Source organism: Microcaecilia unicolor, chromosome 5 (genome assembly GCF_901765095.1).
Source record: "Microcaecilia unicolor chromosome 5, aMicUni1.1, whole genome shotgun sequence".
NCBI lineage: Eukaryota > Metazoa > Chordata > Amphibia > Gymnophiona > Siphonopidae > Microcaecilia > Microcaecilia unicolor.
The window spans coordinates 268,230,992-268,246,434 of record NC_044035.1 but is presented as its reverse complement, the minus strand read 5'-3'; the positions used below and the strand labels follow the sequence as shown (position 1 = coordinate 268,246,434).

The window sequence follows — 15,443 nt, the reverse complement described above, 5'->3', positions numbered from 1 at the left end:
TATGCCTTTAGTTTTTCTTATGATAAATAAAGGCATATAGCGCAGCACTGAAATCCAAAATACAGAATTGCAAATAACAAAGCAGGCTCTGGAGCACTGACAAATACATTTTGAATATAACCCTACGCCCTTCACAGACCCCTCCTGAGTAGAGAGGTGTGGTAGCCGTGACAGACCCGTCGAAAAACCCCCAACTCCCCTTACATCCCTGCCCCCGATCCCGTCCTAACAGAGAGAATCCAATAAAACTTACCAAGTTTGCTATTTTCAATAGCAATAGTAATTGTTTTGGTCTGGCCAATATGGCGGCAAGCTCCGCCCACTGCCTTCAGCCCAGGTAATTGGCCAGATAGGATCATGCCGGCTTCTGTCATTAAATCTCCTTGTGATAACTACAAAGACGCGACCAAACTACACTCTGGCGTCTGTGCGTTCTCTGCGCTTTCGACGTCACTTCCTGTCTGAAGTCAAAGATGAAAATATAATGGAGAGCGCCAAATCCAAAATCTGAAAAGAGCAGGAGAAAGTGATGATGATTTTGTTTATGTCGGGTTAGCGCTCCCTCGTTCGAGGTACCACTCGCCCCTTTAATGAATGCCTGCGGCTCCAGATGCGCCTGAAGTGATGCTAGCTGCAGGGGGATCCATGGAGACCACGTCCTGTCTGAAGGCGTTGTTGCTGGCGCTTAACCAGTACAAGATCAGCAAGGCCGAGGGCAATGCACTCCAACTCCAGCGCCAGTTAGAGGTGGGAGAACGCAGGGGAAGAACCTCTTTCAAAAAAGAAAAGTTATATATATATTTTATTTTAGAATTATGAAAATCAGTTCAGCTAAATAGTAGTAGCAGCTTATGATTTTTCTACACCCCAGTCTTGAATTAACTCGTTTATAGTCTTAATTGCATTTTTGATTATTGGTTGTTTAAAAGGAATTTCTTTTAAAGGAGAATTAATTACATAGGAAGTATGTACCTGACATATATCAGGTTGCTCTAATAAAAGCAGAGAGAATTGTTGGAAACAGGGGAGGGGGTAATAAAAGCAGAGAGAATTGTTGGAAACAGGGGAGGGGGAATGAGTTTTCCTCTTCTTTTTTTTTATTTTCAAAACATTAATCAATAAAGAAACATGTTTAGTTTATTCATATTTGCTATACCGCTGTTGCTAACTAGCAGATCAAGGTGGTTACAGTCTAAAAGCCAAGAGTAATTAGGAACTACAAAATCTGGATAGGAAAGAAGGGCCATGCATACAAGATCAAACTCACCATGTATAGGTTAAAGGGGCTAGAAAAAGGGAAAAATAGGGGAAGGAGACTAAGGTGGAAGAATTGAAGGCAGAAAAAAAGGTCAAAAGCAAGGTAGGAAAGCTAGTTTTTTAGAGCAGCTTTAAATTTATCGAAAGATGCTTCAGCCTGGAGTTCAAATGGGAGTGAGTTCCAGGATATTGGGGCAGCAAAGAAAAATGCATGGTGATGAGTAGATTCCAAGTGAGTCTGTTTAGGACCATGGAGCACCAAGCGGTTATTACTTATAAAGCGAAGTGAGCGGGCAGGAGAATAAGGAATGGTGAGAGATGAAAGACAGAGGAATGCCCATCCTAAAAGACCTAAAAATGAGAGAGAAGTTTGAACATAATTCTATGTTCTACAGGATGCTAGTGATTAAGATTGAAGTAAAGAGAGGAAGTAAGGTCATAATGACATGTGTTGCAGAGAAGCCTGATTGCTGTATTTTGTAAGGCTGCAACTTTTTTACCTGAGAGCATGGACAACCTAAATACACTAATAGTCAAGTCTGGTGATTTAGAAGAGAGAGAATGAGAGAGTGGAAGGAATCAGGATTAAAATACTGTCTAACTGATCGTAATTGTGTGAAGATAAAGTAACTGGTCTTGCAAACATTCGCTATATGGTGAGAAAAAGAAAGATGAGTCAAGAGTCACACCTAAATAACAGAAGGATTCTACTGGCTAGATAACAGTTCCAAAGAGATGTAAAGGAAGATTAGAAGTAGACAGACCACCTGTAAATCAGCAAGCTACTGCTTTTTTTTATTTGTTGAGAATCAATTTATGATCTGTAATCTATTTAGCAACTAGATCAATATAGTTATTTAAAGGGCTGATGGAAGGAGAGAAAGGATTAGCAGGAAAAAATAATAAAATGTCATCTGCATAAAAATAACTAGAGCTGCCTGTTGATTGTGTGACAGTAGCAAAGGGACTGAGGAAGTGGTTGAAAAGAAGTGGAGATAAAATAGACCGCTGGGAAACACCACAGGTCAAAGAGTGAGAAGAGGATGTTGAGGAGTTAGTGACAATATTTTAGGAGCGGTTTGAGAGGAAGGAACTAAACTAAGAAAGAACAGTGCCCTTAATGCCAAGATATGAAAGAGTAAAAGAGATTGATCGACTAAGTCAAATGCAGCTGAGAGATCGAGTGACACTGCTAAGATAAGAACACATTCAATTTTACAAAAAAGAAGTTGCATCGATCTGAGAAAAGACTTAAAAGTTTAAATAAAATATATAAAGTAAATGATCTTATTTTTATCAAAATCGAAAGACTTTGGGCCCAATATTCAGAACGTGGGAGCTAACTTCTGCGGTTGGCACTGAGCCAGGATATTCAATGCTGGGCCATTTCCGGTGATTGGCATTGAATATCCAGTTTATTTTTGGCTGGTTCCAACTTAACCGGCCAAGCTGATATTCGGCGCTGATTGGTTAAGTTTGAACCAGCCAAAGATAGGCCTGGTATTCACATGGCCAAATATGGCCGCCAAACTTATGCTGAAAATTGGCCGATAGCCGCTTATATCGTGCAATATAGCCAGTTAACTAGTAAGCGAATTTTCTGCAGGTCATGAATTCGCAGATAGCTGGTTAGTGGTTAGAGCACCAGTCTTGCAATCCAGAGGTGGCCGGTTCAAATCCCACTGCTGCTCCTTGTGATCTTGGGCAAGTCACTTAACCCTCCATTGCCTCAGGTACAAACTTAGATTGTGAGCCCTCCTGGGACAGAGAAATATCCAGAGTACCTGAATGTAACTCACCTTGAGCTACTACTGAAAAAGGTGTGAGCAAAATCTAAATAAATAATATGGGACATATAGAGGCATATTTTCAAAGCACTTTGGGAGGCTAAGTTCCATAGGTTTCTATGGAACTTTGGGAGGCTAAGTGCTTTGAAAATGAGCCCCATAACCGGCCAAGTTCTGTTCTTGGCCAGTTAAATGCATTTATAATATTGGGGGGTTTGTTTATATGTACAGTGATACCTCGGTTTTCGTCAATAATCCATCCAAAAACAATCAGCGAAATCCGAAACGGACGAAAACCGAGGCAATTATTTCTGTATGGAATTGTTTGGCTAGACGCGTGGGGTGATGCTCACACAACGAGAAACAACGCCACACTGAGCAGGAGAACGCGTTGGTCGCCCTTTGTTTTTGCAAAATTAGCGAGGTCACGTGGGCATACCGACGAAATCCGAGACAAATTTTTCACGGAAGAAATCGACAATAACCGAAGTCAACGAAAACCGAGGTATTACTGTATAGGAGTAAAGAAAAGAAAAAAAGAGTAAAGATTTCTTGGCTACATTCCTAAAAAAAATCATAGACTATAATCTAAGGTAGTGGTTCCCAAACTGTGCCATGGCGTATCGCTCCCTACCTTCTCCTCCTGCAGGTCCAGCATCTGCCGCTCCTGCTTCTTCCTCTGCTGCCGCTGCAGTGCTTGCAGCTTACATTTTTAAGCATCTGTGATTCACACAGGCACTGCGGGGACTTCCCTCTGCTGTGTCTGGCCCTCACAACAGGAAGTTGCATGAGAGGGGGCTGGACGCATCAGACTGGGAAGGCACACTGTAGTGCCTGTGTGAATTGCGGACAGCCTGAAAATGTAAGCTGCAAGCACTGTGGCGGGGGAAGGAGAAGGAAGCGGCAGCGATCCTGGACCTGCAGGAAGGAAAGTAGGAGCGATGCTGGATTTGGGGAAGGTGTGCTGGTGTGAGAGGAGGGGGCTAAAGGGAGACCTATGTGATGTAGGGGGGGGGGATCTTGGACCTGCAGGAAGGAAGATAGGAGCGATCCTGGATTTAGGGAAGGTGTGCTGGTGTTAGAGGAGGGGGCTAAAGAGAAAGGGAGACCTATTTGGCGGGGGCGGAGGTGCAGAGACCCATGTAGCCAGGGGAGGGGGGGTGCCGCACAGACCCATGTGGCCAGTGGGAGTGCCACAAACCGAAAAGGTTTGGGAACCTCTGATCTAAGGCTTGTCAACTTTGTAGTATTGTTTATGCTTATTCTTCATATTAGCAGTCAGTTTTTTTTCAGTGACATAATTTCTGCTGTGTAATGCAACCATTCATTTTTAGTAGGAGCAACTGCTCTTTTTCAAAAAAGAATAATCACACATCCAGATGGCAATATAAGATGACTTAATATTGGTTGATTGGCAGTTAAGTTAGGGGATGCAACTTACTCTAAGTGTAAAGTCAAACCAAAACATTTTTCTCTTAGAATTTCTTTTACAAAGCCGCGCTAGTGATTCCGGCGTGGCTTGATTGCATTTGCTGTGCGGAGTTGTTAGCTCAGCTTTGTAAAAAGAATCCTTATAATATCACCTACAGTTTTCCAAAAGATTTAATCTGTGGACAGTTCCACTAAATATGTTCAAAAGAGCTTATTCTCCACAATTTCCCTAGCCAGAGGCATCAGTTTGCAAACACCATTTTGCTATCGTCTAAGGTTTTAAAAGAGAATATGTTGTCATTTGTTTGTATTTTTTGCATTGAAATAGAAATTTGACTGTATATTCCCAAATAGGGGACCAAACACCTAACCCCCTTTTTTACAAGGCCGCACAGCAATTCTGAAGCAGCCCTTTCAAAGTGAATGGGCTGTGTCGGCATTAGTGCAGCCGTTAGCGCGGCTTTGTAAACAGGGTGATAAGTCTTTAGAAATATATGAAATTTTTCATTTTATTTGGAAATATAATTTGGTGTGTCAAAACAAAGTTCAGAATTTAAAATGAGTTGGCGTTTTTGCTAAAGTTAGGGCTTGTTTAATAAGGGATCCTTTTACTAGTGCCTACTGCGTGCCATAAAGCACTTCCACGGGATGTGCCGAGGCGTCCCGCAGTGGTGTGCCAATCAGTGCTTGCTAATCCATTGCTAAAAGTAGTTTTTATTTTTGGGAGGCTGGAGGCGTGGCTATAGGCAGAGAGTAGGTGTGTCATTAGTACATAAGTAATGCCACACTGGGAAAAGACCAGGGGTCCATCGAGCCCAGCATCCTGTTCACGACAGTGGCCAATCAAGGCCAAGGGCACCTGGCAATCTTCCCAAACGTACAAACATTCTATACATGTTATTCCTGGAATTGTGGATTTTTCCCAAGTCCATTTAGTAGTGGTTTATGGACTTGTCCTTTAGGAAACTGTCTAACCCCTTTTTAAACTCTGCCAAGCTAACCGCCTTCACCACGTTCTCCGGCAACGAATTCCAGAGTTTAATTATGGGTTTAGTGAAGAAACATTTTCTCTGATTTGTTTTAAATTTACTACACTGTAGTTTCATTGCATGCCCCCTAGTCCTAGTATTTTTGGAAAGCATGAACAGACGCTTCACATCCACCTGTTCCACTCCACTCATTATTTTATATACCTCTATCGTGTCTCCCCTCAGCCGTCTCTTCTCCAAGCTGAAAAGCCCTAGCCTCCTTAGTCTTTCTTCATAGGGAAGTCGTCCCATCCCTGCTATTATTTTAGTCGCCCTTCGCTGCACCTTTTCCAATTCTACTATATCTTTCTTGAGATGCGGCGACCAGAATTGAACACAATACTCAAGGTGCGGTCGCACCATGGAGCAATATAACGGCATTATAACATCCTCACTAATCCAGCACTAATCAAGTAGCACAGGTACATTGCCACGTACTGCCCGATGAGTGTGAGTGTAAATAGGTGGCAGTAAGGACTCCTGTGGTAATGGCCATGTGCTAAATGGGAAATTAGCACGTGGCCTACAGGAAATTAGACAAATGTGGCTATTTTACTGTCATGCTCAAAGTGGCCGCAGTGCACAGAAAGCCCACGTGCTACAAACGGCACCGGCTACTTTTGAGAGTGTTTCAGTAAAAGGGCCATTAAAGCTTTTTCCCTATTCTCTGTGTATGGGAAAAGGGAAGGTTAGTAAATTAAGCCATTAGTTTGTTTTCTGCTGGTTTTGTGTTGTGAGGTATGATGTCTTATTTTTAACTTGTTTTTCAGGTTATCTTTGGACTCAAGCTAACTAGACTATTTACATCAAACCAAATTTTACCAAGTGAATGTTTGAGTAATCTTGTGGAACTTATTGAGGACCCAAATACAAGCCCTTCCATAACTCTGAAGGCCATTTCACTCTTGGCTAATTTAGGTAACCTGTTTTATGTTAATTTTTTGAGTTTCACAGGTATATGTTGTAGTTCTCAGTTTCTTCTTTGACTGTTTTAATTTGTAAATAATAAATCACATTGTCAATATCAATTGAAATACAATTTTGAAACAAAAGTCTGTCCAGACCAAGCAAAATGCTAATTATTGACATAATAAAGGTATTTGGAAATAAAGGGGCCCTTTTTAGAGTGTTCTTTTAGAGTTCGCTAAATGCTACATATCCTATTTTATAACTATGGGCCTTGTGGTACTTGGCAGGTCTGTGAAGTCTGAGTCGGTAAAAATGTACTTGCTCTAACTGCAGTTTCAAAATTTTTAAAAATTATATGGTAAATTTATAATTTAATACATCTGTGTCCTGGATCTAAAGTTACATTTACCAATACTTTAGATCCAGAACAAAAAAAAATTGTCTAATATCAGAAGTTGGAGTTGAAGATTTGGTGTATCAATTCCACAGCCTTAGTACTTAGTACTCACTAATGTCCGTTAGCACACGCTAAGCTTTAGTAAAAAGATCCTGGAGGTATTTGGATTTAGCTCACATCGTTTTCAGTAGTTCAGAGCAAGTTACATTCAACTACTGTGAGTTATGTTGCCTCTAAGCTGCATGGGAGTCCTCCACCTATATTCCTGCCGTTAAGGATATTGTTTCAATATCACACTTTTTTAGTAGATAGGGATATGCAACTTCTGCAGGACTCCAGAGCACCTGCCTATCCTTGGCAATTTGAAAACACAATATTGAAGCACTACCCCCCACTGGCAGCAATTCAGTTGGAGGATTCCCGCACTGCTTAGAGGAAACATTGACTGTACATATTTTCCTGTCCCTGCAGTCCGTTTGTAGAGGATTAAGTGACTTGCCCTCAGTCTGCTGCTTTAACCCATTAGTGCCCAATGTTCCCATTGGGCATTAATGGGTTAAAGGCTACTTCTCCCAACAAAAGAATTAGTTACTGCTATAAAATAGCTGTGGTTGACAATATCTGAATCATAATTGGTTCTAATTAATGTAGTGAAAAATAAAGGCAATTTTAAAACATCACACACTTAACTACTTTTATCCAGTGCTTTACCATAAACTGAAGGAGAATAACAATTAAATGTAAGTTGATACATTTAATTGTTATTCCCCTTCATCAGTTTATGGTAGTTTGGGATATGTACATATTTGTACATGCTTTATTTTTGTAATGTCTGTACATTGTGCATTTGTTTCTAGTACAGATTGGAAAAGAATGTATATAACCTTGTTGTTTTTCATTCTTTCTAGCTGTTGAAAATGAGACCAGAGAAGCGCTTCACAGTACTTACAATCTCACAAGTGTATTGTCAGGGATAGTTTATCGAAATAGTTCTATCCCAAATGATCCAGTATTGACACAGGTACAGAGGAACCAACAACTTTTCATATTCTTGTTTTATCCAAATAAAATGAATGTTTGTAGTTCAAAATCCTTGCTATATTATAACAGTGTAATCACACTTGGGTACAAGCATATTTTTAAAATTGAAATCATGTACAAAGCATAGCAGTACAGCAATTTTACTAAGATTTATTGACAAACTTAACACGAGGCTTCATGCAATTGGTAGGTTGTTTCCCTACTGTGCTTACAACCTGAGTTTGAATCCCACACTAGTGCTGGATTTCTCTCAGGTAGCCATCCTCTGGCCAATTCAGCCATTCATCCACACCCAGTTGATAAATGAGTACCTGGCCTTAGCTTGGAGGAGAAGGGGTGAGGGGTTAAAAGATGACTGGGGAAGGCAATGACAAACCACCTGCTTATAGTCTGCAAAGAAATTCACACAAGTGGTGGCCCCATAAGCTGTTTAGGGCTTGGTACTTTATGTACAGGGGATTTCCTTTATTTTTACTTAATGACAGTTTAAATTTTGTACTATTGTCTTTGGTCATGTATGGTGATGCTCCATCTTACCTAGCGAATGGGTCACCCTTTTACATAAAGATTCTGTTGGCATCAAAACTCATAATGAAATGTTACTAAGTTTTCCATCAGTTAGACTGGTTACGACGCATCAAATGTTGATTCTTCTTTTTACTATCAGGCCGCTTTAATGTGAAACTTGCTACCTTTACTGATCCGTATGTTGTCGCATTACTTAACTTTTAGAAAAGCTCTTAAAACCTATTTATTTCAGAAATACATAAGATCCAGATGTTAGTGAATCAGTTTGACTATACGATTGTTTTCTAGTCATTCACATTGAACCAGTTATGGCATTTGCGGAATAGAAGACCTGTATAACATAACATAACATTCACTCAAATGTATTGTAGCTGGACATGAGGAACCTATTTTGTAGTGACCTAACTATAGCAAAATGACTAAATATCAAAACATATAATTAGAATGGTAAGAGAAACTTGAAAATAGGCAAATTTATAGTAATAGCAATAATAAGGGTAAGGCATTTGATAATACAGTGGTAAAAGTGTGCACAGTAGAACATTCATATAACAGAAATATTGTACTCAGAATGTCAGCAAAACTGCAAATGAAACACTTTTTTAAATTAAATTTTTATATACTGCCAATTACCATATAGCATCTGGGCGGTTCACAATAAAAGCTCAGAGGAGCATTATCAAGAAATGCAAAGGGACATAGAAAAGAGGGAGAAGGAAGAAATCAGAGACAGAAGGCTTGGCTAAACAACCAGGACTTTAGGAGTTTCTTGAAGGTGGGATATGAGGACTCAGTCTTGAAGTGCAGAGGCAATGAATTTGAGTTGAGGACCAATGTAAGCAAAAGCTGTAGCTCGAAAGGGATGTGTGCAGTTGGGATATATAGGCAGAAAAGATGGATTAGACAAAGATGTTAGGGTAAATAAGTGAGTGGCCAAATTATACATACAATTTTCATTCAGTTGAATAAGTTTTATGCAGCTGGTTTCAGAAGGTATGTCTTACGTCAGTAGTTCCCAAACCCTGGTCCTGGAGGCACCCCAGCCAGTCAGGTTTTCGGGATATCCACAATGAATGTTCATGAGAATGATCTGCATGCACTTCATCCATAGCATACAAATGTATCTCATGATCAGGTTTGGGAACCACTATTGTTCCTGCAATACGTTGGAATTCCCAAGAGAATATTTCTAAAGCTATACCTCACCTTGAGTATTGTGTTCAGTTGTGGTCACTATGTCTCAAAAAAGATATAGTGGAAATAGAAAAGGTTCAAAGGAGAGTGACTAAAATGATAAAGGAGCTGGAACTCTCGTATATGAGGAAAGGCTAAAAAGTTTAGGGCTGTTCAGATTGGAAAAGAGATGGCTGAGGGAAGGTGTGATTGAGGTCTACAAAATCCTGAGCAGTGTAGATTGAGTAGAAGTGAATCTATTGTTACTCTTAATGAAGTTACATGGAAATACTTAAAAAAAAAAATAGGAGGAAATATTTTTTCACTCGAGTAGTTAAGCTCTGGAATTTGTTGCTGGAGGATGTGGTAACAGTGGTAAGTGTATCTGGGTTTAAAAAAAAGATTTGGACAAGTTCCTGGAAGAGAAGTCCGTTGTCTATTGAGGTAGACATGGAGAAGCCACTGCATTCCGTGGGATTAGTAGCATGGAGTATTGCTTCTATTTGGGTTTCTGCCAGGTACTTGTGACCTGGATTGGCCACTGTTGGAAGCAGGATACTGGGCTAGATGGACCACTGGTCTGACCCAGTACGGCTGTTCTTATGTTTCTATGTACAGTTGGGTTCATAGTCTAACTCACCATTTATTGAAGTGCCTTTCATTATTAGGAAAGAGAAAATGATTACTAAGTAGGATAAGTTGCCTCTTAGTAAGCATGTGAAGAAATGGAAACCAGAAATCCTCCCTTTCACTGCCACCCCCCCCCCCCCCAATAGGAAAAAAAGAAAAGAAAAATATTTTATAGTGAGTTCTGCATAACAGTAGTCAGACTTGCAAGGACTGTAGGATGTCGCAAATGTAATATTTATTTTACAGGTTACAAAAGTTACATAATAAAAATACCAAAAAAAACCCCCCAATATAAACAAATAGCACATAAATCAAAATCTCAAACATACAAATAATATCCTATATAATAAAATTCACCCTCAACGTTCTGAGGACACTGACGTCACTGTCAGGTCCTCCGGGCACTTCCGGTTCGAAGCCTTCGTGGTGGTGAAGCCACCAAAAACACTGTGTTGGGGCCCCGCCCTCGCATCAAACGTTATGACGTCGAGGGCGGAGCAATGGCGTCAGTGGCTTCACAACCAACGAAACAGCAGATTGAAGGTGGCGTGCCGAGGACTGCAACAATGGCGGACAGTGCCTTCAGAACGCTGAAGGGGTGAGTAGGGAGGGGGGAGGTTCGGAAGGAAACCGTGCTAGCGCCCGTTTCATTTCCGCAAGAAACGGGCATGTTTTACTAGTGATATATAAAATCATAAAATATCATGAACTATCCCTTATGTCACAGAAATATACCTACACAAATCCAAAAAAATAAAACTGCTTTTCTAAGGCTAAACAAGAAAGTTTTACTTCTATTGGATTCTAAAATATCATTAGTATTCCTAATATATAATGCACTGATATTCCATAGAAAAGCCAGAAAAGAGGAATATGCATGTCTACAGGCACATTCAGGCCTAAAAGAATTAACAGATGCATGTCTACAGGTACATTCAAGCCTAAAAGAATTAACAGAAGGAAGAAAAAATGCATCTCTCATTTTGAGAATGTAAGGAATGCCTAGATACATAAACAGGTAGTTTCTTCAAAAAATATACTGGCAGTTTGAAGGCCAGAACCAACCATTTAAAAGAACAGTACTTTTCAACAGATAACCAATGCAGAGATGAAAGAATAGGAGTAATATGACAAAGGCAGCACTTAAATCTAGTAACACTAAGAGGACATCAGTCCCCTTATCAAGATATAATCATCAGCTAACTTCTTCCAAACAGCCCTGTTGCTAGGGTTTTTGTTTTTGTTTTTTTTAAATCTCTGCTCTAAATCCTTTCAGCTGCGTACGTCTAGTAGCACTATAGAAATGATAAGTAGTAGTAGTCATTAAACCAAGATGAGGAAAAATTCCTAGAATTATGTTTAATAACCTTTTTTGCATCCAGATTCTTATATAATGAACAAACATCAGAATTCTAGGATTTCACTTTTTGATCAAGAGTTAAAGGGCATGAGACCAAGTCCAACTGGGAAATACCTAAATCAAATAGTTCTAAATTAACAAAGTTTGGATTCAAAACTTCCTTCACCAATGGTTTGACATCAAATTTACTTAAATCAGATTTAATTGAATAGGTAAAAGTAACCAGACTATGGTTTAGGAGAAAAATCCCCATTAGCTATTAAAAACAAAAACCAAATCCAGAATATTTCCAGAATCAGGTGTGGAGGCATGGACAACCTGAGAAAAAACAAAATCCTTTAGTGTAATAAAATCTAAAATAGTCCCACTTAGGACAAGATAAGTTGGAAAATTAAAATCACCTAGCGCAACTACAAATCTAAAAGAAACAGTTAACCTAGCAATAACATTGAGCAGCATATCTAGACCAGATAATGGTGAGTGGGGGGCTCTATAAAGTACGAAAAAAAGCAGCATTCTTGTTATGGCCAACTGATACAATCAGGCACTCTGTATAGTTACTTGATTGTGGAAAAAAAACTGATTTAACAATTAAAACTACTCCCAGCCTCATTTCCTCTTATGAGAAGAGGCATACGCTTGATAATTAGGAGGACATAGTGCATCTTTGGGTTTGCTATCATTATCTTTTAACTAAGTTTCTGTTTGTTTGTTTTTTGGGTTTTTTTTTACAATCTCATTGCTCATCTTCCAACATATCAATGATAAAATGTTCTTTTTGATTCACTGACCTTTTCATAAGAGAAACCTTAAATACATAAGTATAATCTTTTTGAGTACAAAGTTAAACTTGTTGCAAGCAATGGGGATTAACAACTTGGATTTCTTAAAACCCAATCCCAAATTCCCATATAACAACCCTGACCTACCACAACAGGAATGGGCAAACCTTTCCTCTCAAAACAAGATTGAATACACATAATAAAAGCCTAAAATCGAACTGGAATTAAACCAGAAACAATAAATCAATGTCACCAGGTAAGAATCTTCCCAATGACTCTCCATTGGCTCTCCAAGGGGCACTCGCTTTCTGCTTGCACCTTGGAGAGCCACCGGTGTGAGCCACTGTCAGGTTGCTCCCGGGCTTATATCTCTGGCAGGTGATATCACAGGGCGGGTCCTCACTCTGCAGGAATGCTGATAATCCCTGAAGGTAGAAAGATCTTACAGCAGCTCAGGCAAAGCACAGAGAAATCAAAAACAGTCCCCAGAAGAGACTCGCTGCCATCGGGGAAACTCCCAGGCTTATGTCTCTCTGTTCTTTCTTCTGAATGCCCTAAGCCATTTCTGGAGTACATGCTACCTGTGTCCATATTTGAATAGAAATTAATTATAGTGTAATTATTGTGTAATGCAAAGTTACTTTAAGATTTATTGTAAACTAGTAAAAAAGCTCCGTTTCTGATGCAAATGAAACGGGGGCTAGCAATGTTTTCTTCTGTGTGCATGTGGGAGTGTGTGTGTCCCTGCCCTCTGGCCTCTCTCCCCTCCCCCCCCCTCAGTCCTTCACTGTTACAGAGCCAGCGATTTGATTTCATGCTCTGCTGTTTTCCTTCACTGACTGTGTTACAGAGAGGGCGGGGCAGACACTCATAGGGAAACCGGATATCTCGCCCCCTTCACACTTCCGGCTGGAGGCTTCATAGAACGTTGGTGTTGCTTTTTATATAGAGAGATCTGTCTGTGAGCTTACATAAACAATAATAAATGCACTAAAGCTGGTGCAAAATACATCAACTCCTATTGTGTCAGGAGCTAGGTTGCAGGATCATTTTAGCCTGTACTAGAATCTTTATCCTGGCTTCTGATTTAATTGAAATTAAAAGTTTAGTTCTGATCTATGAAATCACTTATGTAAATGTTCTGCTGTTTCTCCTGTTCTAGGGTTTCACAATATTCCAGGCTGAGTCTTACACTTCTGTCAATAAGCATTGCTATAGATTGCTAATGATGTTAGATTAGTTACAACCAAAAACAACTTTTTCATGTGAAATCCAGGCCTTTGGAACACTCTCTTTTGATTTAAAGATGGTGGTAGATATACTCCAGAATTTTGCGAATTCTGTAAATCTAAGCTATTTTGGGTAAGTGTGTGGAAGGCAGTTTTATAAGGAGAATGCCAAGGATGCACATAAATGACCAGAATACTAGCATATGTGTGCGTGTGTAAATGCTAATATTCCAGTCACATGCTATCCTATAATTTGTCATGTACATTGAAGGTGGGCGTTCTGCATGGGTGCGACGCACACATCTGCATCTAAATTATAGCATACTGTAATTGCTACAAATGTGCCTAAATCTAGGTGTCAGCATTTACACCAGCCCTTTGGCTGGTGTAAGTGCTCGTGCCTAAAATATAAATGCACATTTGACTTGTTACCCCAGTATTCTATAAATGAAATTCTATAAATGAATTTAGATTCCTACTTTCTTTGACATAATAGGCTCCAGATAGGTGCCCTTATATAGACTTTTACTATAAAGGTTATGCTCCTAAATTTATTAACATAATTTATGCTCCAAAATTAGGAGCATTAACTATGCTCCAAAATAGATTATGCTTGTTATTTAACAGCATAAATTTAGGAGCATAACTTTTTATAGAATAAGGCCCTTTAGGGGGGAATTTTCAATAGGTCATCCAAAGTTAGGTGGTTCTGTTCGGAATAGCCTTTATAGAATCTAATTGACCTTGTGCGCATTTTTGTGTCCAACTTTGGCAGGCATAAATGTTCGTGCCCAACTAATTTCATTCTATTTGAACACATATCTCGTAGTTAGGCACAGAAATGACAGTATTCTGTAACATAGTGCCTAAATTCTGAGAATACCCCTGATCTCCTCTTGCTATGCCTCTTTTGGATTTGCGCACAAGAAAAGTTATCAGGTTCATTTTTGAAAGAGATGGACGTCCATCTTTCGACATAAATCGGAATATGGACGTCCATCTCCCAGGGACGTCCAAATCCAGTATAATCGAAACCTGATTTTGGACGTCTCCAATTGCAGTCCATCGCAAGGACGTCCAAATTTTAAGGGAGTGTGTTGGAGGCGTGGTGATGGTGGGACTTGGGCATGCCTAAGACTTGGACGTCTTTGAGTCATAATCGAAAAAATCAAAGGACATCCTAAAGTAAAACTTGGACGTTTTCACCCGTACGTTGTTTTTTTACGAATAAGGCACAAAAATGTGCCCGAAATGACCAGATGACCACCGGAGGGAATCGGGGATGACCTCACGTTACTCCCCCAGTGGTCACTAACCCCCTCCCACCCTCAAAAAAACATCTTTAAAAATATTTCGTGCCAGCCTCAGATGTCATTCTCAGGTCCATGACAGCGCATGCAGGTCCCTGGAGCAGGTTTAGTGGGTACTGCAGTGCACTTCAGACAGGCAGACCCAGGCCCATACCCCCCTATCTGGTACATTTGTGGATTAAACAGCGAGCCCTCCAAAACCCACCAGAAACCCACTGTACCCACATATAGGTTCCCCCCCTTCACCTGTAAGGGCTATGGTAGTAGTGTACAGTTGTGGGTAGTTTTGGGGGGCTCAGCACACAAGGTAAGGGAACTATGTACCTTATGAAGTCCATTGCAGTGACCCCTAGGGTGCCCGGTTGGTGTCCTGGCATGTCAGGGGGAACCAGTGCACTAGAAATTCTCCTCCCATGTCCAAATGGCTTGCATTTGGACGTTTTTGACTTGGATGTGTTTGGTTTTGAAAATCGCCGAAAGTCAAAGACGTCCATGTCTAAGGACGTCCAAATTCAAGGACGTCCTTGGTATTTTCGAAACGAAAGATGGACGTCCATCTTTTTTTGAAAATACGGTTTTCC

At 40.1% G+C, this 15,443-nt stretch overlaps 1 protein-coding gene across 2 annotated transcripts in view; it reads left to right on the top strand.

Annotated features, from left to right (window-relative positions):
• Positions 1–459: 459 nt before the first annotated feature.
• Positions 460–15,443, top strand: part of CIP2A (cell proliferation regulating inhibitor of protein phosphatase 2A) — a 105,704-nt gene continuing 90,720 nt past the window's right edge. For both annotated transcript variants that reach the window (XM_030204178.1, XM_030204177.1), the window contains exons 1-3: positions 460–747; positions 6,274–6,421; positions 7,718–7,830. In XM_030204178.1, coding sequence (XP_030060038.1) covers positions 595–747; positions 6,274–6,421; positions 7,718–7,830 — 414 coding nt within the window. In that variant the 5' untranslated portion in view covers positions 460–594. The remainder of the gene's footprint in view (positions 748–6,273; positions 6,422–7,717; positions 7,831–15,443) is intronic.